This window comes from Felis catus, chromosome B1 (genome assembly GCF_018350175.1).
Source record: "Felis catus isolate Fca126 chromosome B1, F.catus_Fca126_mat1.0, whole genome shotgun sequence".
NCBI lineage: Eukaryota > Metazoa > Chordata > Mammalia > Carnivora > Felidae > Felis > Felis catus.
Window position 1 is genome coordinate 18,585,610 of NC_058371.1, and position 27,873 is coordinate 18,613,482.

The 27,873-nt window shown below is 37.1% G+C and overlaps 1 protein-coding gene and 1 long non-coding RNA gene across 6 annotated transcripts in view; one reads left to right on the forward strand and one right to left on the reverse strand.

Moving 5' to 3' along the window:
- The window catches only part of LOC123384777, a 489,335-nt gene that overhangs the window by 420,521 nt on the left and 40,941 nt on the right, over positions 1-27,873 (reverse strand). The gene's annotated exons all lie outside the window — the stretch shown is intronic.
- Positions 11,556-17,968, forward strand: ZFP42 (ZFP42 zinc finger protein). Of its 2 annotated transcripts, none has more exons than XM_019828288.3 (3): positions 11,556-11,766; positions 13,545-13,620; positions 16,250-17,968. In XM_019828288.3, exon 3 carries the CDS (start codon positions 16,347-16,349, stop codon positions 17,256-17,258), a length of 912 nt encoding a protein of 303 aa, XP_019683847.3. In that variant the 5' UTR covers positions 11,556-11,766; positions 13,545-13,620; positions 16,250-16,346; the 3' UTR covers positions 17,259-17,968. The 2 variants fall into 2 exon arrangements, with proteins under 2 accessions (XP_019683847.3, XP_003984665.3); XM_003984616.4 differs by having other exon boundaries at positions 16,253-17,968.

Consider the following 27,873-nt stretch of genomic DNA (forward strand, 5'->3'; position numbering starts at 1 on the left):
TGGGGTGATAATAATGTGTCCGTGTAGGTTCATCAATTGTAACAAATGAACCACTCTGTTGGGGGATGTTGGTAATGGAGGAGGCCATGCGTGAGTGGCAGTGGGGGCCAGAAGGGAAATCCCTGTACCTTTGCTCAGTTTTGCTGTGGACCTAAAACTGCTCCAAAAAATAAAGTCTATTATATAAATAAACACATAAATACATAAACATGAGAAAGTAAATTGACCAGAACAGTTGTTCTCAACCCTGTCCACTTTTGACCACTCACTGACCACTCATTTGACCACTCAACCCTGTCCTCATTGACCACAATGACCACTTTTGTAACATATTTTTTAGCACCTTTGCTACTACTGTAAAAATAAAGTAATAATTTAACCTAGATACACACATATTTTTAAATCCACATACTGTCCTCGCCATAATACAAAGAAATAAAAGGAAAGTAAGTCATAATAAACTAACAGGTATTTACACGTGTAAATGCTCAGGTCTGAGTACACGGAGACTAACATCATCTCCATAAAACACTTACTGCCCTCTAGGGGGCGATACTACCCTTGGTGAAAATAATTATGTTGCTTGACATGACTTCCCGTTAAGCTTTTGTGATTTTGCAGGAGACCCATTAGCAAGGTTGTTTGTTTTCTTCAGCTGCTTGGATGTAAGTAAGTAGAGAGTAAGTCGAGTTACATCTAACCAGGGTATCACCTTTACTCTTTACTGGGAGAGTAAATGGACTGATCAGGGCGCAGGGCAGCTTAAAGTCCAGGTCCACAATCCCTTTCTGCATTTCCATAATTTAAGAAGATCATGGAAAAAAACAGAATTTGATAATATTGTTCACAACCCATTTGGCAGCAAAATCCATCCTGAATAGACACATAGCTATTTAGAGCCTTTACTGGTCCCACTTCTTTGGGAATAATCATCAATTTCATTGCAGATGGTATTATACAACACGGTATAGGAATTACTATCTTTCTAAAATTAAAAAGAAAAATGTGAACCTGGAAATATATTAGACCTCAGGGGGTTGGATTTATGACCAAATTAATAAATTAATTGAGCCATGTAATCTAAGGTGGACCAGATAAGAATCAAGGGCAAGAGCAGTTGAGGGGCAATGAAAAGGCAAGAGCCACTGGATGGCAGATCATCGCACTGGAAATACTAGAAGTGAACTGAGAAGGTTAAAAGTGATGGTCCCAGACTGAGATGCTTTTAAATGAGACTATGAATCCATACAGTTATAGGTAATGACAAGTTTGAACTCTGAGGTGGTAGAGGTGAGGAAGAATCATCCACGCGGATACCAAAATCACTAAGGTAAGCATGGGATACTTGGATTTGACTGCATCAAGGAGTAGTGCCGAGTAATACAGTCTGAGAGCCTAATCATCAAAAGAACGGGATGGTGCAAGAAGAGAGAGAAGAAAGGTCTGGAGGGAGCAATGAGGGACATGGAGAACATTCACCACAAACATTCTCATGGTATGGAGTGACAGGAGTGAAGAAAAAAGAGCCTCACCCTGAGAAGGGTTCAGGGAAAGCCAGGTCCTCTGCTTTGTTAGGGCTAGAAGATAATGGTCATTGGCAATCCAAGAGCAAAGAAGGACTGGGGATTCTGAAAAGGCATCAGATTGGCTTACTTAAGGAAACATACAGAGCCTTGTTACAGGGAGGACCACTGCAGAAGTGTTTGGCCACTTGTAGCAACTGAGGTAAATGGGAATAATTGGCTCAGTATTAATGCTATGCATAAACAACAGCAGAATTTTGCAAATGAACCAGCCCTATTCAGCTAAAATGGGGGTTCAGGGCTCAGTAAACTTTTTCTGTAAAGGACCAGATAGTAAGTACTTTAGGTTTTGTGTCACAATGACTCAACTCTGCCAGGGTAATACACAAAGTAGCCATATCCAATAGGCAACTGAACTGAGACGCTTCTTTTCCAATAACATTTTACTCATGGTTAATGAATTTTTAATTTGATATAATCTTCAATGTCAGAATATATTATTCTTCTTTTGATTTTTTTGTTCAATAATTTAAAAATGTGAAAACCTTTCTTAGCTCATGACAGGCAGCAGACCACATCTCGACAAGGCACCACAGAGAGAAGACGTCTGAAATTTTACCCCCTCTGTGGAGGGTGTAAAAGAGATGAATAGGTTGCAGCCAGACTAGGGAGGTCCTGAAAAAGCATGCTAATAATAACTTTCACTTTTTTTTTTTTCCGGTATGCTTAGGACCTACTCAAAATTGTCACAGAGGTAAAAGATATCATCTCATCAGTGTTCAGGAAAATAAGTGGCTGTCAAAGGAATAACCGAATGGAAAGACAAGAGAGTGTCAGTTTAGAAGTCTTGGCACTTACAATGAGGGGACACAAATGCCCAGAGACCCCTTTGTTTGAGAAAGGATAAGCCATTCAATGTCATTAGAAATAATTACAGTGGCAATGCTAAAAGGGTATTAAATATGCAATTGACTTTCTCTCTGAACATACTGTAAGGAGGAAGGTATCAAATGAACAAAAAACAGCAATTCAATACCCTGAAATGGAACCCAAAGAGGGAAGGGGATTGTCGATAGAAGAAACATATACAAGACACAGAGACAGAAAGGAAAGAATATTTAGGAACATTAAAGAGACTTCACTTGCAGGAGTCAGAAGGTAAGAAGAATATGATGCTGGTGAAAAAGCAGGGGAGTGGAGGTACACATGGGGAACGTTAGAAAAGGGGATCTAACGGTATGGTCCCTCCAGTTACCAAAGCTAAAATTATCTTCTCTTGAGTTTGAGAATTCTTTTTTATGACAATTCCTTAAAATAGCTTCCTCTCTTGAATTTTATGACTGGCTTTCCTGGGTGAAACCCCAGAAGCTAGGGAAAGGAGAAATCCCATCGTAGAGACTATAAGTGATTCTTACCCAGAAAGGCACATCTGAAACCCATTCCCAGGTTCAAAGGACTCCTGGACTCGGCAAGCAAGAAACACTTGTAGAATCCTACGATAGCAGTAATTTCTTGGATCCCTCTGCAGGAAAGAGAAAAATATACCCAGAAACTTCTGCCATTACTCTCCATATTCACCAAAGCAAAAAATCCCAGTTGAAGGGAAGAAAGTTGTCAAGGACTCAAGAAAATCCATTACTCTCTATATTGCCCTTTGCTATTTATCGACTGTACTCCTAAATGAGGCAATTAAAGTTTGGTCCTGGGCTGCCTCTCTTTTCTACCTCCTCCAGGAGAGGGGAGGTTAGTAACCTCCATATGAAAAAATAAATAAATAAATCATGGAGATACGACAGAGTTTGAAGAAATGTATGTACACTGGCCCCAGCCTACCACTGAAGCTGAAACCAGAATGAAGCAAAAACCAGGCATGTGATAACCTGGGGCAGAGAATTTCAGACAGAAGACAAGTGCAAAAATCCTGTCAGTGAGCTTGGCATGGTTGTAGAAGAACAAGAAAAGAAGGTTAGGCTTGGGAGAAAAATGAGTACAGTTGACGCAGAGGTGGTGGGTGCCGGCCAGATCACTGGCTGTCTTCTAAAGAAGGAATTTGAATTTTTTTCTGAGGGAGATGGAAAGCCTTGAAGGAAGTGGCATCTCATTTACCTTTTCAAAAGATCACTGTGGTATACCTTATTCTTTCAATGGTGCCTTTTAAATTTCATAATTTCAATCTCATCCAATTTATCTTTTATTTCTTTCTATTCAATACTTTTTGTGTGTTGACTAAGAAATCTTTCTCAACCCCAAATTTAAGAAGATGTTCTTCCATTTCCTTCTCAGAGTTGTATTATTTTACCTTTCACGATTATATCTACAATCCATAATTAAAGCTACAATCTCGGACTTCTTTTTGTGTGTAGTATGAATGAGTGGTGAAGATTCTTTTTCTTGCCACGTCGATAGCCACTAGTCTCAAAGTGTTTTTGGAAATACTAGTCTTTTCCCACTGCCACCTTTGTTATGAGTCCGTGTCCTAGTCAATTCAGGCTTCTATACCACAATACCATATGCTTCCACATACCAGATTTATTCCTCATAGTTCTGGAGGCTGGAAGTCAAGATCATGGCATCTGCATGGCTGATTCTGGTGAGAGCCTTTTTTTCCTGAGTTGCAGACTGCCAGCCTCTCATTGTATCTTTACAGTGATTGAAAGAGAATGAACTAGCTCTTACCTCTTCTTGTAAGGGCACCAATTCTATTCATGAGGGCTCTACCTTCATAACCTAATTACCTTTCAAATGCTCTGCCTCCCAGTGCCATCATATTGAGTGTTAGATTTCAGCCTACGAATTTGGGGGAGGACACAGGTCAGTCAGGTCATTCCAGGTGTACAGGTCTGTTTCTGGACTCTGCTCTGATATACTGAAAGTCTTTCCATCATTTTAACAAACTTTATAGAAAATATTTAATGATGCAAGTTAAAAAGATGGATGTAACTAGAAACATAATTCTTACTTTGTTTATTCCTGCTGCACTCTCTTGTGGATAGGAGGGCGAAGTATAACTGGAAAACTGAGGACCTGCACTATTTATTAATATAAAGTAGATCACCTACCCAACTTATTTTAAAGCACATTTGAGATTTTTTTTTTAGTTGAAAAAAAAGATATTTTTAAGTTCAAAATTAAAGAGAGTCTGGGGGGCACCTAGGGGGCTCAGTTGGATAAGTGTCCAACTTCAGCTCAGGTCAAGATCGTGGGTTCGAGTCCTGCACTGGGCTCTGTTCTGACAGCTCAGAGCCTGGATCCTGCTTCAAATTCTGAGTATCTCTCTCTCTCTCTCTCTCTCTCTCTCTCTCTCTCTGCCCTTCTCCAGCCCGTACTCTGTCTCTCTCTCTCTCTCTCTCAAAAATAAATAAATATTAAAAAAAAATTTTTTAAGATTGTCTGAATCACTGATGTTCATACATTTACCCATTTTGATCTGTTTCTAATGACACATATAAACAAATTATTTAGATTTACATTTTTCAAACCTGTTAAAGTTTGTTTACTTATTTTGAGAGAGACAGAGAGAGAGAGAGGAAGAGATAGAATCCCAAGTAGGTTCCGGGCTGTCAGCACAGGCCTGATGCGGGGCTCAATCTCAGGAATCGTGAAATCGCGGTGGGGGGTCAAAACCAAGAGTCAGATGTTTAACTGACTGAGCCACCCAGGAGCCCTTCAAACTGTTTTGACTCTGACAAAATACTGGTAATTACTCATTAATGGGTTCCAACTCACAGTTTGAACAACATGAATTTAGATCTGAAAATTAAAAAAAAAAAAAAAGGACTATACATAATTGTGTACCTCACAACTAGTAATTTTATTCGTAGATATGTCATCATCTAATTTTATCACTTCAAAAATAATATAAAACAGTAACCACAATGTTCTACAGGTTTTCTATTTAAAGTATATACCCCTCAAAAAGCCTGGAGGAATAATGTGTCACAATGATCTTCTCTTGCATCAATGTGTATTTTAACTGGTTTTCCACTTACCACATTACAGATACAAAAGACCTGTAAAGGTATTGTTAAATGGCCGATTATGTTGTATAGAATATATCCCTAAAAGCCACGGTACTTCTACATAGAGATGGCACTGAGTTTCTAAAAGGTTTTCTGAGAGGTATAACTCTTGATTTGCATCTTGAAAGAGATATAAGTTTGGAATCGGGGTTGGTGGTGAATTTCATGGGAGGAGTGGTATTAGAGACAATATCCTAAGACATACATTACATTTTTCTGGGCTGGAACTAGAATTAGATTGTGGAGCTCATATCTGTCCATTAACCAGATCCTAAATGCAAACTAGCATCTGCAATGAATCCTAGAACAGATTTTTTTTTTAATGATTAGTGGGAAAACTGATGAAATCCAAATAAAGTTTTATTAATAGTATTGTGACAATATGGGTTTCTTAACTGTACAAAATACACATTGGTTATGTAAGACAGTAACATCAGGGGAAGCTGGGTAAAGGGATATATGAGAAGTCTCCATATCATCTTTGCAATTCTTCCATAAATCCAAAAGTACCTCAAAATATACGTTTTTTCAAAGACCATGAAATCTGAGGTTGACTCCAAACATTTTTTATGGGAAAGAATAAGGCAGGAACTAATTCAAGTTAGAGGAGGCCCTGAAAATTTTCTTCAGGTGAACCCAATTTTAATAGGTTCTTTAGTAGGAAGAGAGGTTATGTGAATAGTCCATTCTTCAGAGGAAAAAAGGATGTTATGAAACTGCCAAATAATAACATTCACAAATCATTGCCAAAGCTCAAAGAGAATATGCAGTCTGAAATATAGCTTGTAGGTCCTGCACTTAAGCCCACGGCTGAATTCTCCCAGAGAAAATGAAACATGACAATATTTGTGTGGTTACAGCTTTTGTCTAAAGAGCATAAAGACTGTTGAAATGTATGACAGTATAATGACAAGTCTCAATCTTGTCACTGTGAAGTACCAAACAGCTTCCTCTTAGATTTAAAACAAAAAACAAAAAAACAAAAAGCACAGAGTCCACCCTCACCTATTTCTCCCACTCCCCACTGCCACCTCTGGGCGAAGTGGGCCAAAAGGGGCAAACTTCCAGTTATAAAACAACTAAGTCACAGAGATGTAACGTATAGCCTGGTGACTCTAATACTAATAATACCATAAATTGTGTATTTGAAAGTTGCTAAGAAAATAATTACCAGAAGTTTTCATCATGAGAAAAAAATCTAACTTTGTGGCGATGGATGTTAACTGGATTTTTATGGGGACCATTTCACTACCCATATATGTATATAATCATGTTATACACCTGAAACTAGTATTATGTTTATGTCAATTATATCTCATTTTTTTAAAAAAGTGCAGAGTCAAAATGTGCCTTAATATGCCCTCTTAAAAGTCATCATCTACTAAGATACCACATTCTAGGTAGAAACATCGATTATTGACTGGGTTTGGGGGTTTTTTTTTTGTTTTTTGTTTTTTGTAGAGAAACTCTAAAAATACATTTTAAAAGCTCTTTAAACAACTGACTGAACTTGAAAAAATTAGCTTTAAACTTGATGTCAAGATAGAAAGACTTGGGGTCTAAACTTTGGCCCATAAAGGAATACCTGCACAGCTTTGAAGAAAGCATTTGTCATTACTGACTTATCCACTTCTTTATCCATAAAATGGGTAATAACAATGCTATCAGTACCAAATAAGTATGTAAATAGGCAGTATAAATGACAGAAAATAATAAAGCAAGAAGAGACTTCTTATAAAATGATGCCATCTCTAAAACGCCGTAATATAATGTAAAATGCTATATCTCAAATAATTAAGCACACTTGAGTTCTATTTTTTTTGCAGTCTTACTGAGGACTAATTGGCATACATCACTGTATAAGTTTAAGGTGTACAGCATGATGGTGTTTTGCATCATTATGAAATGACCACCACAGTAGGTTCAGCTAACATCCATCTTCCCGTCTAGATATAATAAAAGGAAAGAAAGGAAAAAAGGGAAGAAACTTTCTCCATGTGGTGAGAACTCTGAGGATTTACTCTCTTACCTTTCCCATATATCATAGATCAGTGTTATCTATAGTCATCATGCCATATGTCTCATCCCTAGTACTTCTTTACCTTATAAATGGAAGTTGTACCTTTTGACCACCTTCCTCCAATTTCTGTTTTCCCCCACTCTCTGCCTCTGGTAACCAGAGCTGTGATCTCTTTTGCTTTTCTCTCTTTCTTTCTTTCTTTCTTTTTTTCTTTCTTTCTTTCTTCTTTTTTTAAATATTTTACACATAAGTGCTATTATAGAGTAGTTGTCTTTGTCTGACTTAGTTCACTTAACATAATGCCTTCAAGTTCCACTCATGTTGTCACAAATATTAGGGATTCCTTTTTTTTTTATGGCTGAGTAATATTCTGTTATATTTATACACCAAAACTTTTTTATCCATTCATCCATCTATAGACACTTAGTTATTTCCATGTCTTGACTTTTGTGAATAATATTGCTATGAACATGGAGGTACAGATATCTTTTTGAGTTAATATTTTCATATCCTTTGGATATATTTCTAGAAGTGGGATTGCTGGATTATATGGTAGTTCTGTTTTTAATTTTTCAAAAAACTTCCATATTGCTTTCCTCAGTGGCTGCACCAATTTCTAATCCCACAGGGGTTCTCTTTTCCCCATGTCTACCCAGCATTTGTTATCTCTTGCCTTTTTTGATGAAGTCCATTCTAACAGGTATAACACTTGAGTTCTAATCTGAATTTAGGTGCTTAGTTTACTTACTTGCTTTTTTGGCTCCTCTGAATTATCATTTTTAAATGCAAATAAAATGATGATTTATTTTTAGTAAAGATAATAATTTTATAAACTTGATTTCTAGATACTAAAATGAACAATGCATGTAAAGCATTCAGTTAGTATTAGCTAGATCAAACACAGTTTAAAGCTCCAACAATGATACAACAGTTTACAAGTTTAAGGTTAATACGCATTTACATATGACATGCTTTCTGGTAACAGTCCATTCCCATTACTCTTAGGATGAAGATCTAACTTCTTACCATGGCCTACAAGGCCCAAGAGTTTAGCAATGCACATTCTCTCTTGCTGTCCCTCCTTAAATAGTTATTCCCTCTACTGTTCCAGAAGTTCTGCCTTCCAAACTGCCTTCAGATCATAGCAGTTTTCAGGGAATCTTCCCTGAACTTTCAGATTCCATCACAGCCTCCCATTATGGGCTCTCATAATACCAAATGCCTACCCTTCATGGTCCTAATAATAGCTGCATTTGACATTTACAAACCATGATTATTTAGTTGTCTGCCTTTATTTGAGTTTTTGATATTTATTCACTATGGATTTTTGCACTAACTTTTATTTTTTTTAAATACTGCATTAAAATATTAATTGTAGCCATTTGCAATGATGTGGATAGAGCTAGAGTGTATTACACTAAGTGAAGTAAATCAATCAGAGAAAGAAAAATACCGTATGATTTCACTCATATGTGGAATTTAAGAAACAAAACAGATAGATGAACATATGGGAAGGGGGTGGGGAAGGGAAGAAAGGGAAACAAACCACAAGAGACTCTTGATGACAGAGAACACACTAGGTCGATAGAGGAAGGTGGGGGGGGGGGGGGATGGGCTAGATGGGTGATGAGCACTACAGAGGGCACTTGTCCTGGTGAGCACTGGGTGTTATATGTAAGTGATGAATCACTGAATTCTCCTGAAACCAATATTGCAGTGTATGTTAATTAAAATTTAATTTAAAAAAAAGAAAAAGAAAAATTCAAAAATATAATTAAAAAATTAAAAAATATAATATCATTAATTCTAGTTACCAAATTTTTTGGCATTCCTTAAATTTTTCTGTGGGGAAACCTGTGAGTTATTTGCCTCACCCTAGTTTGCGGCCCTGCTACTTCAGCCTGCAAACTCCAGAAGGCCAGGGATCCATACCCTCAGGGCCTAGAACAGTGGCCTATCTGGGGAAAAAATACCTTAAATATGTGTTGAGTGGATTAAAGCATACTTACAGTTTTCACAGTATTTATAGTATTTCACATTCTAAAAATACCTTAAATATGTGTTGAGTGAATTAAAGCATATTTATAGTTTTCACATTCTAAGCTTTTTAAGGAAAATATTTGTTTGTAACACAGAAATAAGTAATCAAAATAGAATTTTTAAAAACTAGCCAGGATGTTATTTGTAGAAGAATTACTATGACTAAAATTCCAGCATCCAAAAAATTACTTGTTTCCATGCACCATTCTCTTTGTACCAATTTCAAAAGGCAGCCCACTTTTGTTTCATGGTTTAATTGGTTCCCTAGCTCATTTTGGAGAACTGCCCTTGAGCTGGGTTCATATGACAACAGATGAGTGCCTTCTTTTTGGTTTACTTCTTCAGGAAAGCTGAAACAAAATAGAAGCAAAAATAATTTATGTAGAAGGTGGAGTGTGAAATGTAAATTTAGATTTTCTAAATATGTCGCCTCCAGTTTCCAGACAAAGTCACACTAACACAAACCAAGTGAACAGACAGAATCAGTGGTGAGGAAGGGATTATAAATTAACCTAGTTGATTGTATGTACTGTCTCAACTGTTAAGGGACTGATAACAAAAGGGTGTGGTCTGGTGAATTTGATAAAAGAAAGGATCTTCAGCTTAGGTATGTGTGCATATCTCTCTTTCTATATATATGTATAACTATCATCATCTTTTACATATAAATTATATTTGAAATAAAAATAAGTGATATATAATGTATATATAATTTATATGTATATATTCAAATAAAACATGTTTATCTCTTAATATATTATCTATACATATAAATTATAGATACATGATTATATGTCACTTATTTATATTTTTATGTATGTATATAAATATGATACACAGAAAGACAGAGAGATACCTCCAGTGATGAGGGGGACTTTCAAAGACCAATGACATTGCCATATAAAGGCTTGGAAAGAATGGTCTATTAGAATTCTTGAAGTTATTTCTATTGAAACCTAAAAAATTAACATTTTTATCACCAAAAAAAGGGTTGGTGAAAACCAGCTCTGAAAACTTGTCTATAAAGTTTATACAGACCATAGTATGGCGCCACAGAGAACAGGAGAGAAGCAGTTTCTCACAATTTTTGCCTTCAGAAACTCACCTACAAATAATATATAACAAGGTAAGGAGCTAAGGAAGCTTTATGTAACTTCAATCTCAAACGGATGAGGATCTGGTTTGACAACCAGGGGAGATGAGGGAATAATACCTAGAAAAACAGTTCACATATTTCCCCCATTGGAAATGATCTTTTACTTTCTGACCTCACAACTGATATTCATTCAAAACAAATTAAAAAAAAAAATAGCGTGGAGAACTGTTCCCAGATATATATGTGAATTGCAGACAAGCTTCAAGTAAAATTTAAGAGGTTTTTAAACATTGATTTGGGTTTTTGTTTTAATGGTCTGTGTGCTTACACGAACTATTAAACTTCACTAGACCATAGCCAATGGCAAGCGTTGATTGACCGCGGCTTTCAAAGTGAGTTGTGTTACCTTTAAGGATATGAACAGTCACATTAATGCCCGAAAAAGAAAAAAAAAGCAGTAATTCTGAGGCTGGAGATAGGTGGGGTGGGGAGTAGAGGCTGGGGGAGGGTAAGAGAGTGCAGAGCAAGGTGTGGTGTGCGTTTGGGTAAACTTTTTCTAGTAGGTAAAAACTGCTTCCACCACTGGATTTTCATTTCATTGAAAAATAACTGTATAAATATGATTATACCTAAGTTGATTTGTTCAACAGACACTGAGTGCCTCTACTACAGGCTAAACCTAGGCGACTGGAATTCAAACAGGTTTGCCCACGTGGTGAAGGACCAGGCACTGAGGTGTCCCGGGGCCGGGGGGGGGGGGGGGGGGGGGGGGGGGTAGGTGTAGGCGGCCAACCCTGACCTGGGCGGAGCAAAGCCACACGATCTGCCACTCCACTGCTACCTGATGTCCTTACCGAAACAGGTTTGGTAGAGCCTTTTCTAGGAAACTCCAGCCTAAGCAATGCAGAGTTGAAATGTAGGTGTAGCCTAATTTGAATGTGTCCATCAAAAAGAGGGCGGGTATAGTAGGCGGAGCGTAAAGCAGGGAAGATTTCAGCTGCTGTTGGGGGGCGCCAGTAACAGTTTCTTCTTGGTCTTTCTTTTGGAAGGAAATATCAGAGTGCATGGGTAAGTCTTGTTTCGTGGATCTCTGCCTTTTTTTTTCAGATATGGGGGAAGGTGTGTGGTATTGAGTTCACCACTTAGAATGTATTTTTAACGTGGGTCCTGTTCAAAAGGTTTTGAAAAACCATGGACAGGAAGGGTTTCATCATCTAGAACCAGTGGGGACGGACCTTGGCTAGGAGACTTCTAGTGTTTAACTGTCTTGGGCCACCGGCCTCAAACTTCTAACACAGACAAAGGAGGGAAACAAATACACTTTCATGAAAATAGATGCCTGGTTGAAATTTCCTTGAAGTAGCATTTTTTAAATTTTGTTTGAAAAATTCATATATTTCACTGCAACAAATGGCTAGATCTATATTAAAATATTTATATTAAAATGTTCACATTATTAAATCAAGAGAGTATAGCTGTTTTCCATTTCTTCCCTCCTCTGATTATCTCTGAAAGTGACACTACCATCTACCAGTTACTCCAGCAAAAAAACGAGCACCGCTTGGTCATTATTGTTTTCCCTGTTTGCCTTACTCCCTTTATCCAATCCTCAAGGAAGTTTAGAACGTTCTATCTCTGTTTTCCCTCTCCCGCCATTTCATCTTCACTACCAACACCAGCACTCTTTCTGGACTGCTAAATAGCCTAATGGGTTTTTCTGCTTTCACCCCTGCCTCCCTAAGTCTACTCTCCACATACCTGTTTAACCTCAGCCAGAGCATGCTATTTCCTGGTTTGAAAGAAACCCTGTAATGGTTCCCATGGGTTTGTGAAAGAAATGTAAATGGCTCCCCTGGCTCACAAGATTCTGCAAGGTCCCCCACCTTATCTCAGACCACTCCGGTCTGTGCCAGCCGCAGTCTGTAATAAACATGTCTTCCTTTGTCCTCCAGCATGCAAATCCCTTTGTACTCCCTGCTATAACCTGGAAAGAGCACTCTCCTCCCACCTCTTTCCACTGGCTGATACTTTTTTTTCAGGTCTCAGCCTAAGCCTAATGCCCCACCCCCCCACCTTGGATGCTGTTGCAGACATTCTTCCTTAAGATGGCCTCCCCCATTTCCTTTCCTTCTCATACTCTAATCGCTTATACTTCATAGCATTTTACTCAACCTGAAACCATTTTGTTTACTTACATTTTTATTTTACACAATAAAAGCTCCATGAAAACCAGGAACTTTGGATCTTTTTTTACTGTTCTAGGGTGAACACCTAGAACAATGTTTGGTACTAAATATTTGTCAAATGATTGAATAAGTAAATGATGCACTCTTGGAAGCACCTTTATGCCAGTTTGAGAAATATAAAATTATATTATTGTCATACCATTAAGTATTTAATATCCAGATTCTGTCTTAACACCATGTTTACCGAGTACATTTTCCAAGTAGTTATTTCCACCAACAGAGAATGTACTTGTTATATAAACTGGATTTCCCGTAATAAATTAGTAAGTTAGTGTTTCAGTTTTTACATCACTCACAAGCTTGAATTTTGTGTAAGAAATGGGAGGATCTGTCAAATAAAATCTAGCTTAGAAAAGTAAGGGCTACATTTGGCTTTGATAAGTTCATAAAGAAAATACTTCTCTCTTTCAATCCCGATCTCCTAATTAGATGTCTTTTTCTAGGTAACATTTGGCATCATTGATAATCAACTTTTTGGAACCTCTACATTAAGTGTTTTGAAAGTCACAAATAATTTTTTAGTAAATTAATTTTATAGATTTGCTAAACCAGTATCACCAGTATGATTATTAATGCATATATATGAATTTATTTCATTAGACAAATGTTCTAAGCCCTGGGACATAGGAAAAAAGCAGAAGAGGACCTTGCCCTCATAGACCTTACAGTCTAATAGGTAAGACAGATCTTAAAGTAATCGGTACCAGAGACTGATCAGTGTAAAAGAGGAAGTTTTGGGAACCTAACTGAGCCTAAGAATGAAGGGAAACTTGCTTGAGGAAGTGATGTTTAAGCAGAGGTCAGAAATATGGATGGGAAATGAGCTTGTGTGAGTGTGTGTGCGCACTAATAAGGGAAGGAGGAGTGAGGGTGGGCAGGATTAAGAAGGAACAGCATACTGCTTTATTGGAGGGAGAGTTTATTATGGCTGAAAATAAAATAGGGGAGCTGAAATTAGCAAGACATAAACTGGGAGAGAAAAGCTGGAATCAAATCAAATTGCACGTATTTTAAATGGCCTCAATGGGGGAGGGGAGTTTTGTATTATCCTACTCAAACTTTAGACTGATTGCTAGTGTGTCCAAAGAGGTTATATTCATTAATATAAAAAATAAAAAATCAAGAATAATTTTTAGCTAAGAGAACAAGATTTTGTTAGGCAAATTTTCCTGAATACAGTCTCCTGGTTTATTTCACCTTTTTAAAAGAAGCAATAAATAATAATATGTGTACCATTTAACATTTTATATATCTATCTATCTATCTACGTAGATAGATAGATAGATAGATAGATATACACACATATATATATATAGCCTGAAAATATTTTTAAATACCTGTGCTTTTCAATTGCTAAGGAAATAATGTTTTAAGTTTCTTAAACATTTGTATATATATATTACATAGAAATATATATACAAATGTTTAAGAAGAAATTCAAATCTCTTCCCTTAGCAATTTATATATATAAAACATTTACGTATTGTACATAAGTAATTTATTTATAATTTATATTTAATTTTTTTAATGTTTATTTATTTTGAGAGAGGGGAGAAAGATGGAATCCAAAGCAGGCTCCAGGCTCTGAGCTGCCAGCACAGGGCCCAATACGGGGCTCGAACTCACTAGCCCTGAGATCATGACCTAAGCTGAAGTAGAATGCTTTACCTACTGAGCCACCCAGTGACCCTATAATTTATATTTTAAGTCTGTAATTTACATAAAACATTACGCATTGTATATTTATATATATAAATGTTCAAGGAGGCATTTCAAAACTCTTCCCATAGCAATTGAAAAACATGTTTTGTTTTGATGCTGTGTATTTGACAAAAGTAAAATTCTTTTGAGGTGGTATTTTTACATGTAGCTATTTAAAAATATTTTCAAGCTGTTAGTTTTCTGTCCATTACCTTCACATTTACTCCTTTATAAAAAGCATTTTAATTTTTGTCCTATAGCAGGACATCAGGACAATAAAATTAAGAGATCTTCTATAAGGCACACAATTGTAACATTAAGTAAAAGGCTCTTAAAATATATCATATTCATGCTCTAACTTTTATAATATTGCTTCTAGATTTTTGAATTTTTTTTAATTCATTTATTTTGAGAGAGACAGAGAGAGTGAGAAGGGTGGGGAGGGGCAGAGAGAGACAGAATCCCAAGCAGGCTGTCAGCATGGAGCCCATGTGGGCCCCGAACTCATGAACCATGAGATCATGACCTGAGCCAAAATCAAGAGATTTTTCTGAACTGATTGAGCCACCCAGGCACCCCACTTTTAGATTTTTAAGAAAAAGATAGAAAACTATTCAAGGCTAAACTCCGCTTGCCTTTATTTTGGCTTATACTAGTAAAAGATGGCAACGCATGGATTTCATGTGTCTTCCTTCTCAATCTCCATCTTGTGAAGAAGAAACAGAAACTACACATGGGCCAAATCCAGCCTCTGCTTGTTTTGTTGGAATGCATGCTCGTCCTTTATGTATCATCCATGGCTGCTTCCGTATGACAAAATGCAGAGTTGAACAGTTATGACATAGACCATAGGGCCCACAACGCTTAAATCTAGCTCTTTATTAAATTAAAAAAAAAAAAAAAATGCCACCCTTGGTCTAGAATAGTATCCAGAACATCACAGGATCCACCATATATTTAATGAATACAAAGGTAAATAACACTAGCTCACATAAACATTCAGCATTTGCTCTGTGCCATGATCTGTGCTAAGCACTTTATATGCATTATTTAATTTGAATTTCCCAACAGTGTTATATAAGAAAATAGGCACATCTTACTCCCTCAGTTGCTTCAAGTTTTTAGTCAACTGCTTCTACCTCAGGCAAGCCTGCCTGAGCTCCCTATTTAAAATTGAGAACTCCTACTTTTTACTAGCTCCCTTGCTTATTCTGTAGCACTTTACCTTTTAATGTGTGACATATAATACTTATTTTGTATATTCACGAGACTGTATACTCGTGAGGCAAAGATTTTTTGTATGTCTACTTACCGATAGATCTCAACCTATGAGCAGCCTAGAGTAGGGCTAGCACATAGTGAGTACCCAGTAAACATTAGGTGGTCAGTTGGAGAGGGCAGATAATTTGTGGGGACCCCCACATAAGATCTAGTTATAACCCACATCCTGTGTCACAGCTCATTCTCTTACTTTCTTGGGTTTGTCAGAGAAGAAGCAAATGCAGCCATTTTGCTATTAAAAAGTGAGTTTGAGGCCATTTTTTAAGCTCTGACAGTGGTTCTAAAGTTGGAATGTAGTTTATCTAAAGGTTACTATCTCAAAGCAGGTGTTTGCTGAAGGCAGTTTACTCAGATCACTATCACCTGGAAGTGGTTGATATATCCTGGTACAAACCTTCAAGGAAGAAGCAACACGACAATATGGACCAGCAACTGAAGAAAAAGGTAAAGACTTGTGGCTGGAAAGGCTTGGGTAGAAGAGCCTTCAGTGGGGATAAACCAAAGCCATCCAAGCCACGGCCAGCCCAACAAGAAACTTTTGACATGCCATGGGCCTTAGAAGATGAAGGTGTATTCTTTGAAAGTAGCCACCTAGTTGTTGGAGAAGATTCCTTCTCTGATTGTTACATAGAATGCATAATAAGAGGTGAGTTTTCTGAACCCATCCTGGAAGAAGACTCACTGAAGTCCCTTAACTACCAGGAAGAAGAATCAGAACAAGAGCTTTCTCAACAGGTTCTTACTGCAAGCTCGCTTCTGGGGAAATCCTTGAAATGTGTGCAAAAAGGGGCAAAACAAGAACTTTCTCGGCAGACTGGAGAGAATTCACAGCTTGAGTATTCAGAGTATGAGACAGGCAAGAAGCCTTCTCCTGCAGGAATACCCAGCACTGATGTATCAGATCCCAAACAGTTTGCAGAATTTGCTAGAAAGAAGCCCACAAAAAATAAGGATTCTGATGCTCCAGAAAGAATTGTTTGTCCTCACAGTGGATGCACAAAAAAGTTAAAGAATAGAGCTTCCCTGAGAAGGCATCTCCTCGTTCATGCTCCCCGAGATCATGTATGTGCAGAATGTGGGAAAGCATTCAATGAGAGTGCAAAACTAAAAAGACATTTTCTGGTTCATACTGGAGAGAGGCCATTTCGGTGTACTTTTGAAGGGTGCGGAAAACGTTTTTCCCTGGACTATAATTTGCGTACCCACGTACGTATCCATACTGGGGAGAAACGTTTTGTGTGTCCCTTTGAAAGCTGTCATAAGAGGTTTGTCCAGTCAAATAACCTGAAAGTTCATATGTTAACTCATGCAAAGACCAACAAAAATCCGTGAAAGAGAAAATAGAAAATAATCCTTAAACAAGATGAGCATATTAACAAAATAGTGATTTGGGGACATATGTACCTTATTACTATCTCCCAAAAAGAACTTTTTCAAGCAATTACAACCCTACATGGTATATATTTTTTTAATGTTACTACAATGCTCCTAAAACTTATGGTATCATTTTAGAACACTTTTAGAACATTTTAGAGCATTTGCTAAATGCTCAATTTCCAACAGTGTATTTCTAATGGGAAGGCCAGTAATTAATTTACTTCAAAAGCATAATCCTTAATACATTATGAATTGGATTGCTAGAGTTTCACAGGCTGTAAGTACGAAATTAACTTTTTAAAGTGTGTAGTTGCGAATTGTTTAGCTTTTGCCTTTTAGGAATAAACTTCATGCTACGTGTGATAATCATAGAGAATGAAAATTTTGCTGTAGATTGTCAATAAGTAAATGAGTAGTTAAACATTTTTAAAAGATAAATATTTTTTAATCCTTTTTTATCATTGTATGAAACTACACTGAAATCATGTAGTTAGATTTGAATAGTTATTTGGTAGTATCAATTCATTTGAGTCCATTTTAGGTATTTTAAAAGGAAATAAAACTCCAGAGATGCTAAATCTGGATTAAAAAAAAATCAGAGAAGTGTGCCTTGAAAAGAGATACCAGGGGCGCCTGAGTGGCTCAGCTGGTTAAGCGTTTGACTTCGGCTCAGGTTACAATCTCAGGGCTCGGGAGTGTGAGCCCCATGTCAGGCTCTGTGCTGACAGCTCAGAGCCTGGAGCCTGCTTGAGATTCTATGTCTCCTTTTCTGCCCCTCCCCTGCTCATGCTCTGTCTCTGTCTCAAAAATAAATAAACATCAAAAAATTAAAAAAAGAAAAGCAATACCATTTATTTGTCTTAGAAATTAACTAAACATTGCAAAGGTTAATATTTAAGTATTGGTGAGGGGTGAGGAGAAAGCTACCCTTCTACATGGTTGGTTAAGATATAAATTGTCACAGCTATTTTGGAGGTTTTTTTTGCAAGTGTGCTTTATAAGTTTTCTAGGGCTGCTATAACAGTACTACCAAATGAGTGACTTAAATAGCAGAAATCACAGTTCTGGAGGCTAGAAATCCAAAATCAAGGTGTTGAAAGGATTAGTTCCTTCTCAGTATATGAAGGAAGGATCTGTACCTGGCTTCACTTCTTGGCTTTTATAGATGGCTGTCTTCATGTTTATGTGGTTGTTTTCCTTTACATCCATATCTCTTCCCTCTGCATGTCCATGTCCAGATTTCCTCTTACAAAGATACCACTCATTGGACTAGAACCCATCCTAATATGCTCATTTTAACTTGACTACCTCCATGAGGACCCCATCTCTAAAAAAGGCCATATTCTGGGACACTGGGGATAGGATTTTGAACAAATTTTTGGCAGCACGCAGTGCAAACCGTAATGTGCATTCCCTCAGATTCTGGAATTGTATTCTACAGAAATATCTGCACTAATGTGCAAAGATATTTGTTCAAGGATGTTGAGCAAAGCATATTGATTATAATTTCTATCTTAGATGTCCATTAAAAGGGAACAGGTTGCATAAATCATGATACCTCTATTCAGCAGAACGAGTGCAGATATCCTTAAAGGAACTCTGACTGTAAAAGAAAGGAAATAGGGCCACAGCCAGAGGAAAGCCACAGAGTAGGAGGAGGTTTGTTGTTTTTAATAGATGGGACAGAATCTGGGGTAATTCATATGCTATGGAAGAAAATTCAGAGAAACTGGTTAAATATTCTGGAAAAAGGGAGACATTGTGTTGTCCACAGGCAGCTGGTGAAAATAAAACTATAGTTTCAATATAAGGATTAACTGAATCCCTAACGAATAATATGATGGGCAGAACAAAATGCAGGTATCAAACTTGGAATGTATCTCCCTTCCCTACATTAATAATTATAAGTACTCAGATATAGTTAGGGTACTACATTTGAGGTTAAGATTTAAGACCCCATTGTTGGTAATGGTAGGTAATATGTACCATAAATTTAACAGCTTTTCAGGGGAAAAAAAGGAAAGGAAAGTAGATCAACTTTAAAATTAATTTTGATTTGAAAAATGCCAGAATGTAAAATCACATGATACCAAAACAATTAAAGAAAAAATGAAGGACTTATATTTTGGCCTCAGAAGGAGCAAATAGTTACTACGTAATATTGTGGAAACTTTAACTTTTTACTTATAATGTATCTGGTATGGCATTTATACCATCACTTCTATAGGAATGTGGGTCCTGAGTTTCTAAGTCAAAAGAAACACTGGATACATAATCCATTTATAAATTTGGAATTTCCTCTAAATCAAACACCTGAGTATTATAGAATTTAGGAAGGGAATTTAGTACTTGATTTGACGAAGATGATGGAGCATTTTGTCTTGTTTTTGCTTTAACATTAATGTGTTTGATTTGTTCCTCTATGGATTTCTACCTCAGAGTTGAATTAGGATGTAGTATCTCCAAAGGGTAAGTAAAAGGCAGGATTAAATAGAGAGCAGTCAAGACTAGATAAAAAAAAAAAAAAAAAAAAAAAAGTCAATGGCAGGGTTTAGGGAGCAAGCTCTTAAGACCTGGGACTCAAAGCATCAAGAGGGATCAAGACTGACTTTCCCTTTGTAGAGGCTGGTCTCCTTCTGTAGATTACTCTTTCTGGAGGTAAAGCATCCAAAGCTCAGTATTTACAACATAAAGCTTAAATGTACAAGAAATACCAATTTGAGAATGGGTTTATGTATCTGGATTTCAAGGCTTAACTTCTGACTTGGGAATAGGATGCTCCTTGACTAGCCTCCTAGCTGTTCATTGTGTTTTCCAAAGAAGATCCCTAAAACTGCTAAGAATGTAAGAGGAAGAAGGCAAGTGGATGAAAAAGGAACAGAAAAGGAAATTAGCTAATGAGGATATGTTATCTAAAATCTTAATAATGTTAATGTTTTGGAAAAGATATGTACAGATACTTTTCTATATTAGTATTCTAAGAAGAATGAACATAAGATGTGTGAACACATATCCAGAGAAAACTGAAAAAGGAAATCAATCCATCTAGATTTTCAGATGTCTCCAGGCACTAACATGGTATTTGGATTCATGGCTCATATCCTTTGTGTGTGTGTGTGTGTGTGTGTGTGCACGCACATGTGTATGTGGCCAAACATTAATAGTCAGAAGGTAACACCAGAGAAATGGCTTTCCACAAAAAATCAAAATCCTAAGGCACTTTTCTTCGTATCTCTAACACATAGGTCATAGTTGGCACTTAATAAATTATGGAATGAGTAAATGTGTAAAAATAGAGCTTGATATGCTTTTTTAAAAAGTTATTATACAGTTCTCAAAATCATACATAATTCAAAAACAGGTAATCACTTGTCTTTACATAAAAACTCCTGGTTACTATGAAATAAAGGTGAACAACTTCACTAGATTAGTATTTGTTCATTGAAAGAAACATAATATTTATTAGCCATGCATATATCAACTCTTACTCCCAAAAGGTAATCACCACTGTTAAAAAAGGGCTTTAAAAATGGCTATATTTGATCATTTTTAGCAATAGTGATAATTATCTTAAATCTCACCTTATTTTCCTGTCTTTGTCTAAAAGAGACAGGAGACTGAGGGTCTGTTCATCTCCTAACATCTTAGATAATGAAGCACTAACCTACATTGAGAATTCTATCTACCAATACTATGATTAATTAAAAATGTGTTAAGACACTTACATTCCTACTTTAAATTAGTTTCTTTTATTCCTGGTAGGTACACAGATCTCTCAAACAGTCATATTTGATTTATTTCATCATGGCTACAGCATATATTGGACACAGAATTTCTATTCTATCTAAAAAAGAATTTTATACAAAAGCAGATTTGTCAGATTCTTTTCTGTGGAATATGCATGTGCAGAAATCCACGTGTGCTTATGTTTTAATTACCTAATGCACTAGCTATGAATAAATTGCATGATTACATCCTACATTGGACACAGAACAGTGCAAGATATATTAAAAAGCCATTATATTTGCAACTTTGAGCAAGAGACTATAATTAAAAGGCAATTGGATGAAATTAGCTTAGAGAGTACAAGAGTTTAAGTAGGATTTGGTAAATGAACATTAATGGTTAACATGTGGTTTTTATTGTCTTTCGCTTCTTTTCTCTGTGACCCCAGGGTTGAATTTCTTAGATGTCAGTGGACCAAACATCTGAAAACACCTGTACAAAGCTATGCTTTACCATGTGGCTAAAGTTATATCCATAAAAGAAGCCAACATAACTTTTGTGACTTTAGTAAATCAAAGGTATTAGGTAAGCTAGAATGATACCCTGGGTATTAATAAACTATTTTTAATGCTCCTAAGATCTCGGGTATGTGTCATAAAAGCATAGTTCACACTTCCTGCAACTCAAAATGTGGTCATAAAATACACATGTACAAATCAAAGAAGGAATAAAACTTTAAAGAATTTTGATTATCGTGACATTAAATATAAAAAAGTTGTTAAAAGTTACACACAGTATGTGTAATGCCACTTCACCTTTATCTGAGACAACCAATACATCTGCAAACTACGGAAGACTCAGAATGGTACTGATATTTTCATGTGTGGGAGAAGAGGTGGAATCTTTGTGTTTACTTTTCTCTTCCTCCCATGGAAAGTTGGGGAGCCTATTTCCCTTCCCTTTGTGTTTCTGCTGGTCAGTGAATGCACAGTAAGGTGTAAATGATGATGTAACAGCTATGCCAGTTCCAGGCCTAGCTTTTAAAAGGCCTGGTAGCTATGGCCCTGCTCTCTTATAAACTAACTGCCATTTAAGAGGTATAGCTACCCTAAGACCACCATCCTGGGCAAAATCCAAGCCACATGCACAGGCCTATAGGATAAAAAATGGAGAGAAAAAGGCCAAGGAGGAGTGAGGTGCCAGACATATCAGGGAAGAAGCCATCTTGCAGGGTCAGCCAGCCCGTCCCCCCAAGTGATGCCAAATGAACTGCAGGCACACTGTGTGGGTGGTCCCTTCCCAACTTCCCGACCTACAAAATGATGAACTAAATAAGATGGTTATTTACATGGTGACTATAGCTGATGACACTACTATATAATTGCAATTTGCTAAGAGAGTAGAACTTAAGAGTTATCACTATATATATGTATATATGAAAAGAACATTATATGTGAAGTGATGGCTATACTAACTAATGATGGGAGGATTCCTTTAACAACCTATATGTATATAAAATCACAATATACACTTTAAATATCTTAAGGTTTTATTTGTCAATTATATGTCAATTAAGCTGGAAAAATGATTGTTTTAAGTCACTTGAATTTTGTTTTTATTCATTATGGTGCAACATATCTAAACACCTCTGATTTGTTATTTGAATTTTATAGTCTCCACTTTCCATCTGTGCAGGAGTGTTGTGTGTGTACATGTGTTTATATATACATACACACATATATACATGGATTTTTACCATATAATTAGTTTATGCCTAAGTTCAAAAGGAATTATTTAATATACTTTCAAATTTATATACTAGATCTATTTTATATACTACTTTATATAATAGATCAAATTTTATACTAGATTTATATACTAGAAAAAAGTCATAACAGGGAGGTAGGTAGTGAGTTCTTTGCTCCTATTTGGTAGGAGATCTAAGGAAACCAAAGCTGCCTTTGTTAAAACTAAAACTCAGTTTCTCTAAGGGTTGATGGAGATAGAGTCTCCCCGTGAGAGAACGTTTCTCTTGACCAATGGTTTGTGTCTTTCTGGGCCGGTCACCTCTCTCAGAGGAACTCCATTAATTACTGCAACTACCACCACTGTCCTTAAAGGGCCATGGTCCGCTTTAACAGTGACCCAAGCATGAGCACATAGCTCTTTCTTTTATTACTCAGTAGTGAAAATGAAATGAGGCTGGACATCTAAAAATTTCATTAGAGAAAAGAATAGAGGGGTGCCTGGGTGGCTCAGTCGGTTAAGCATCCGACTTTGGCTCAGGTCATGATCTCGCGGTCTGTGAGTTTGAGCCCCGCGTTGGGCTCTGTGCTGACCGCTCACAGCCTGGAGCCTGTTTCGGATTCTGTGTCTCCCTCTCTCTCTGACCCTCCCCCATTCATGCTCTGTCTCTCTGTCTCAAAAATAAATAAAACGTTAAAAAAAAAAAAAAGAAGAGAACACAATACAGCTTGCTTTAACTTTCTCAGGTCACAGGCTTAAGAGAAATCCACCTGTTTGGTTAGGATCCAGAGTTAAGAGAAAAGCTCCAGTGATTCTCTTTCTCCTGAGACCTGGTTTCGGTTTCTGACTGAGGACCCACTTACTCTCCTTGCTTACTAAACTCAGTGTGTCTAGATGGAGTATTTAAATAGGAGACCCTTAAAGTTATCCTATTTGGGGGTATAGGATGCACACAAGAAAGATACTCTTGTAGAAACTGGTGAAGAACAAATTTTGAATCCTTTATAAAACCGTCCTTAAAAGTTAGAATTTTGTCTTATGGTCAATAAAGAAAGCATTGAAGGAAATGAGCAAGTAAGTGACATGATCAAATTTACTTTTTAGAAAAACCATTTGGGATGCAGGGTAAAAGACTGATTGGGGAGTAGGAAAACAGGCAGCTGTTGGCAATAATCCACAGGAGATATGATATGTCTTATTGGACTTTATATTTCCAATACAGGCATAGAACACAATAAATGATTAATAGATGTTTGAATAAATGCTTGACTTGACATAACCAAAAGGATTTCCAAGCAGTAGTAAAAATGGAAAAGTGAAAGACGCACTAAGCTTAACATCACTGACACACAACAATCAAGGCAAATAATCTAATTAAAAAATGAGCATAGGGATTGAATAGACATTTCTTCAAAGAAGTTGTATAAATGGCCAATAAGCACACATAAAGATACTTAACCTCAGTCGCTAGGCAAATGCAAATCAAAACCACCATCATACCACTTCACACTCACTAGAATGGCTATAAAGAACAAACAAGTATTGTTTGCGGAGAAATCTAAATCTTCATTCACTGTTGGGTGGAAATGTAAAATGGTGCAGACTCTTTGGAAAACACTTTAGCAATTCCTCAAAATGTCAAGCATGGGGGTATCTGGGTAGCTCTGTGGGTTGAGCATCCCACTGGCTCAGGTCACGATCTCATGGTTCATGAGGCCGAGCCCCATTGTTGGGCTTTCTGCTGACAGCTCAGAGCCTGGAGCCTGCTTCGGATTCTATGTATGTCTCCCTCTCTCTGCCCCTCCCTCGCTCACATTCTCTCTCTCTCTCTCTCTATCTCTCTCTCTCTCTCTCTCTCTCTCTCAAAAAAACAAGTAAACTTTAAAAAAACAAAAGTCAAGCATGATTATTATATGACCCAACAATTTCACTCCTAGAGAGGTGTAAAAATCTGTTCACACAAAAATTTGTATACCAATGCTCATAACAGCATGATTCACAACAGCCAAAAAAAAAAAAAAAAAAGGAAAAAGCCAAATGCCCTCCAACTGATAAATGGATAAACAAAATTTGGTGTATCCATACAATGGAATGTTATGTCATCCACAAAAAGGAACAAAGTACTAATATATGTTACAACATGGATAAGCCTTGAAGACATGGTAAGTTAAAGACGCCAGACAGAAATCCCTATGTTATATGATTCCATTTACTTGAAATGCACAGAACAGACAAACACATAGAAACTGAAAGTACATTAGCAGTCGCTAGGGGCTAGGACATGGAGAGAACAAGTGATGACTACTAATGGATCCTTTTCGGGGGTGATAAAAAAGGTTTTAAAATTGGTACTGATGTTTGTAGAACTCTGTGAATGTACTAAAAAACACGTGACTATATACTTTGAAAGGATGAATTTTATGGTATATGAATTATATCTCAATAAAACTTATTTTAGTAATCACTTATGCAAACTCATGTTGTCTTATTAGCTATTTTACAGTCATGTGCATTGCAAGTAATAACTAGGCACATCGAACACTCAGGTAGTTAGATAGCCAGGGTTAAGAACACAGACACCAAAAGCAGGCAAAGTGAGTGGAAACTCAGTTCCATCACATAGAAACTGTGTGACTTTGGGCAAATCACATAACTTCTCTGAACTTTTAGTCGTCTGTAAAATAGGAATACAACCTATCAGAGATATTGTGAAAGTTAAATGAGACAACAGACAAAAATGCACAGAGCTAAAGTGCCTAAGAAATGAATGTTAGATATTATTCTGTGTATTATTAATATGACCTCTAGTGGGTGTACTGTGCCAAGACCATGATCCTGCCCCTTAAGGTTCTTAAAATCTTATAGCACATTGTAGGTGATTGATGTAAATTATCACTTTTATGTTTCCTTAATGAACATTATACATTTTTTTGAAAAGTGTGTTAAAGATGAAAATATTTACGGTCAGCATCTTGCAGTTTCATTTGTCTACTAAAACTAAACCCCTTGTGACTTATGCATTTGAAGGTTTTCCAAGGGCAGCTTTAAAATGGGTAGGTCTGGGGATGCCTGGATGACTCAGTTGGTTAAGCAACAGACTCCTGATCTCACCCCAGTCATGATTTCACAGGTCACGAGCCCCATGGCAGGCACTGTTAGTGTGGAGCCTGCTTGGGATTCTCTCTCCCTCTCTCTGTCCCTCCCCCGCTCACGTGTGCACTCTCTCAAAATAAATAAACTTAAAATAAATAAATAAATAAAGTGGGTAGGTCTGATATTTGCAAAGCCCAGTTCGCCTTCTCTCCCTTATACCAGCCAGCCTCCACAGACATTTTTCTGATATTAAATGAACAAGGCAATTCAGAGACCATTCTCCCAGTAGCACAGCTTCCCAGTGGCTCCCCAGGCAAAGCCACAAGAGCGTTCTAGAATTTCGTCAGCAAGAAGAATTGATGGCATCCTTCTTGGTCTAGGTTTTCCCAGAAAAAGTTTTCCTTACAAGTGTTAGCACTCCTTTATTGCCAGATATTTCTGGGTAAAGTGAAAATAACATAAAAAGAATATTCATAATTTTATGAATTCTTACCAAGTTCTTGATTTTTAGTTTCGGAGATAACAGGTGTGGGTGGGGCTCAGTGAATGTTCCCCTGTCCTAGTCTGCATTAGTGGAGACCTTCAAGATGACCCTTCTGAATTACAGATGTAATTCAGGTCCATCAGTAGGTGCTTTGTGGTGTTAGGAGGACCTCTAGACCGGATATAATACTTGAGGCCACTGGGTATATCTCTTACAAGCAGGGTCTGAGACCCATGAAATATACTGAGTACTACAACTAGTGACATGTGAATGACAAGATAGCAAGACGCAAATTCAAAAAGTTCTAAAATATAATTCTAAGACCCTTTTTAGTTCTGAAAGACTGTTCTAATTTAATAATGTTGACATGATAAATGACTCATTTCAAGATAATATAGTAAAAGGTAAGAAAGATAAATTACTGTTTAATTACTATTATTGCTATTATTACTATTGGTAATGACTTAGGAACACTATTACTAAAGCCACGTGTTGGCTTTTGAGGAAATTTTAGGTGTCTGGTTTGGTTTAATAAAAAAAGATACATTCACATTTGTAAAGTGCTTTGAAAATGAAAAGTGCAGTGTGGGCATAAAATGGCATGTTGTATGAGCATTAAATGGCATGTAAAATGGACCTGAACGTGTCTACCAAAATCCATAGGTTGAAGCCTGAACCTCTAGTACCTCAGAATAGGAGATAAAGCATGTACAATATGGTTAAGTTAAAATGAGGTGGTTAGGATGGGCTCTAATTCAATCTGACTAGTGTCTTTATAAGAAGAAATTTGGGCACACAAAAGAGACACCAGGGATGTGTGCCCACCAAGGAAAGGCCATGTGAGGATACAGCAAGAAGACAGCGACCTGCAAGCCAAGAGAGACCTCAGAAAAACACAAACCTGCTGACACCTTGATCTTGCAGGCCTCCAAAAGTGTGAGAAAACAAATGCTTATTGTTTAAGGTACCTAGTCTGTGGCATTTTATTATAGCAGCTCAAAGAGATTACAAAGGGCACTTTGTGGATTTGAGTCAGAGGAAAGAGTGGGAGGCATGAAGCAGCATGACATAGGCAGAGAATAAACTCTGGGAGCGAACTGCAGAACAGACTGGAGGAGTGCACAGCACCCTTATGCTAGAAGGATCTTTGTGTTTTGCTTGATGATCTCACAGGTCATGAGTTCGAGTTCCGCATCAGGTGAGCACAAGCCCTGCTTTGGGTAAGCTCAAGCCCTACTTCAAGGTGAACATGAGCCCTGCTTCTTTCTCTCCCTCTCTCTGCCCCTTGTGATTCTCTCTCTCTCTCTCTCTCTCTCTCTCTCTCTCTCTCTCTCCCTCTCTCCCTCTCTTCCCCTCACTCACTTGCCCTCTCTTTGTCTCTCTCAAAAAACAAAAAAAAATTATAAAAAAAAAATGGAGTTTACTCAGAACAATACATTGAGATCAGCTGATATCTAACACTGTCGTGTCACCTGTGAATGTGAACATATGTGAAGCAGGGGAGAAGAAAAGACTGGATAA

Coding starts and splice junctions, on each gene's coding strand:
- ZFP42 (XM_019828288.3), top strand. CDS start 16,347: ATGGACCAGCAACTGAAGAAAAAGGTAAAGACTTGTGGCTGGAAAGGC.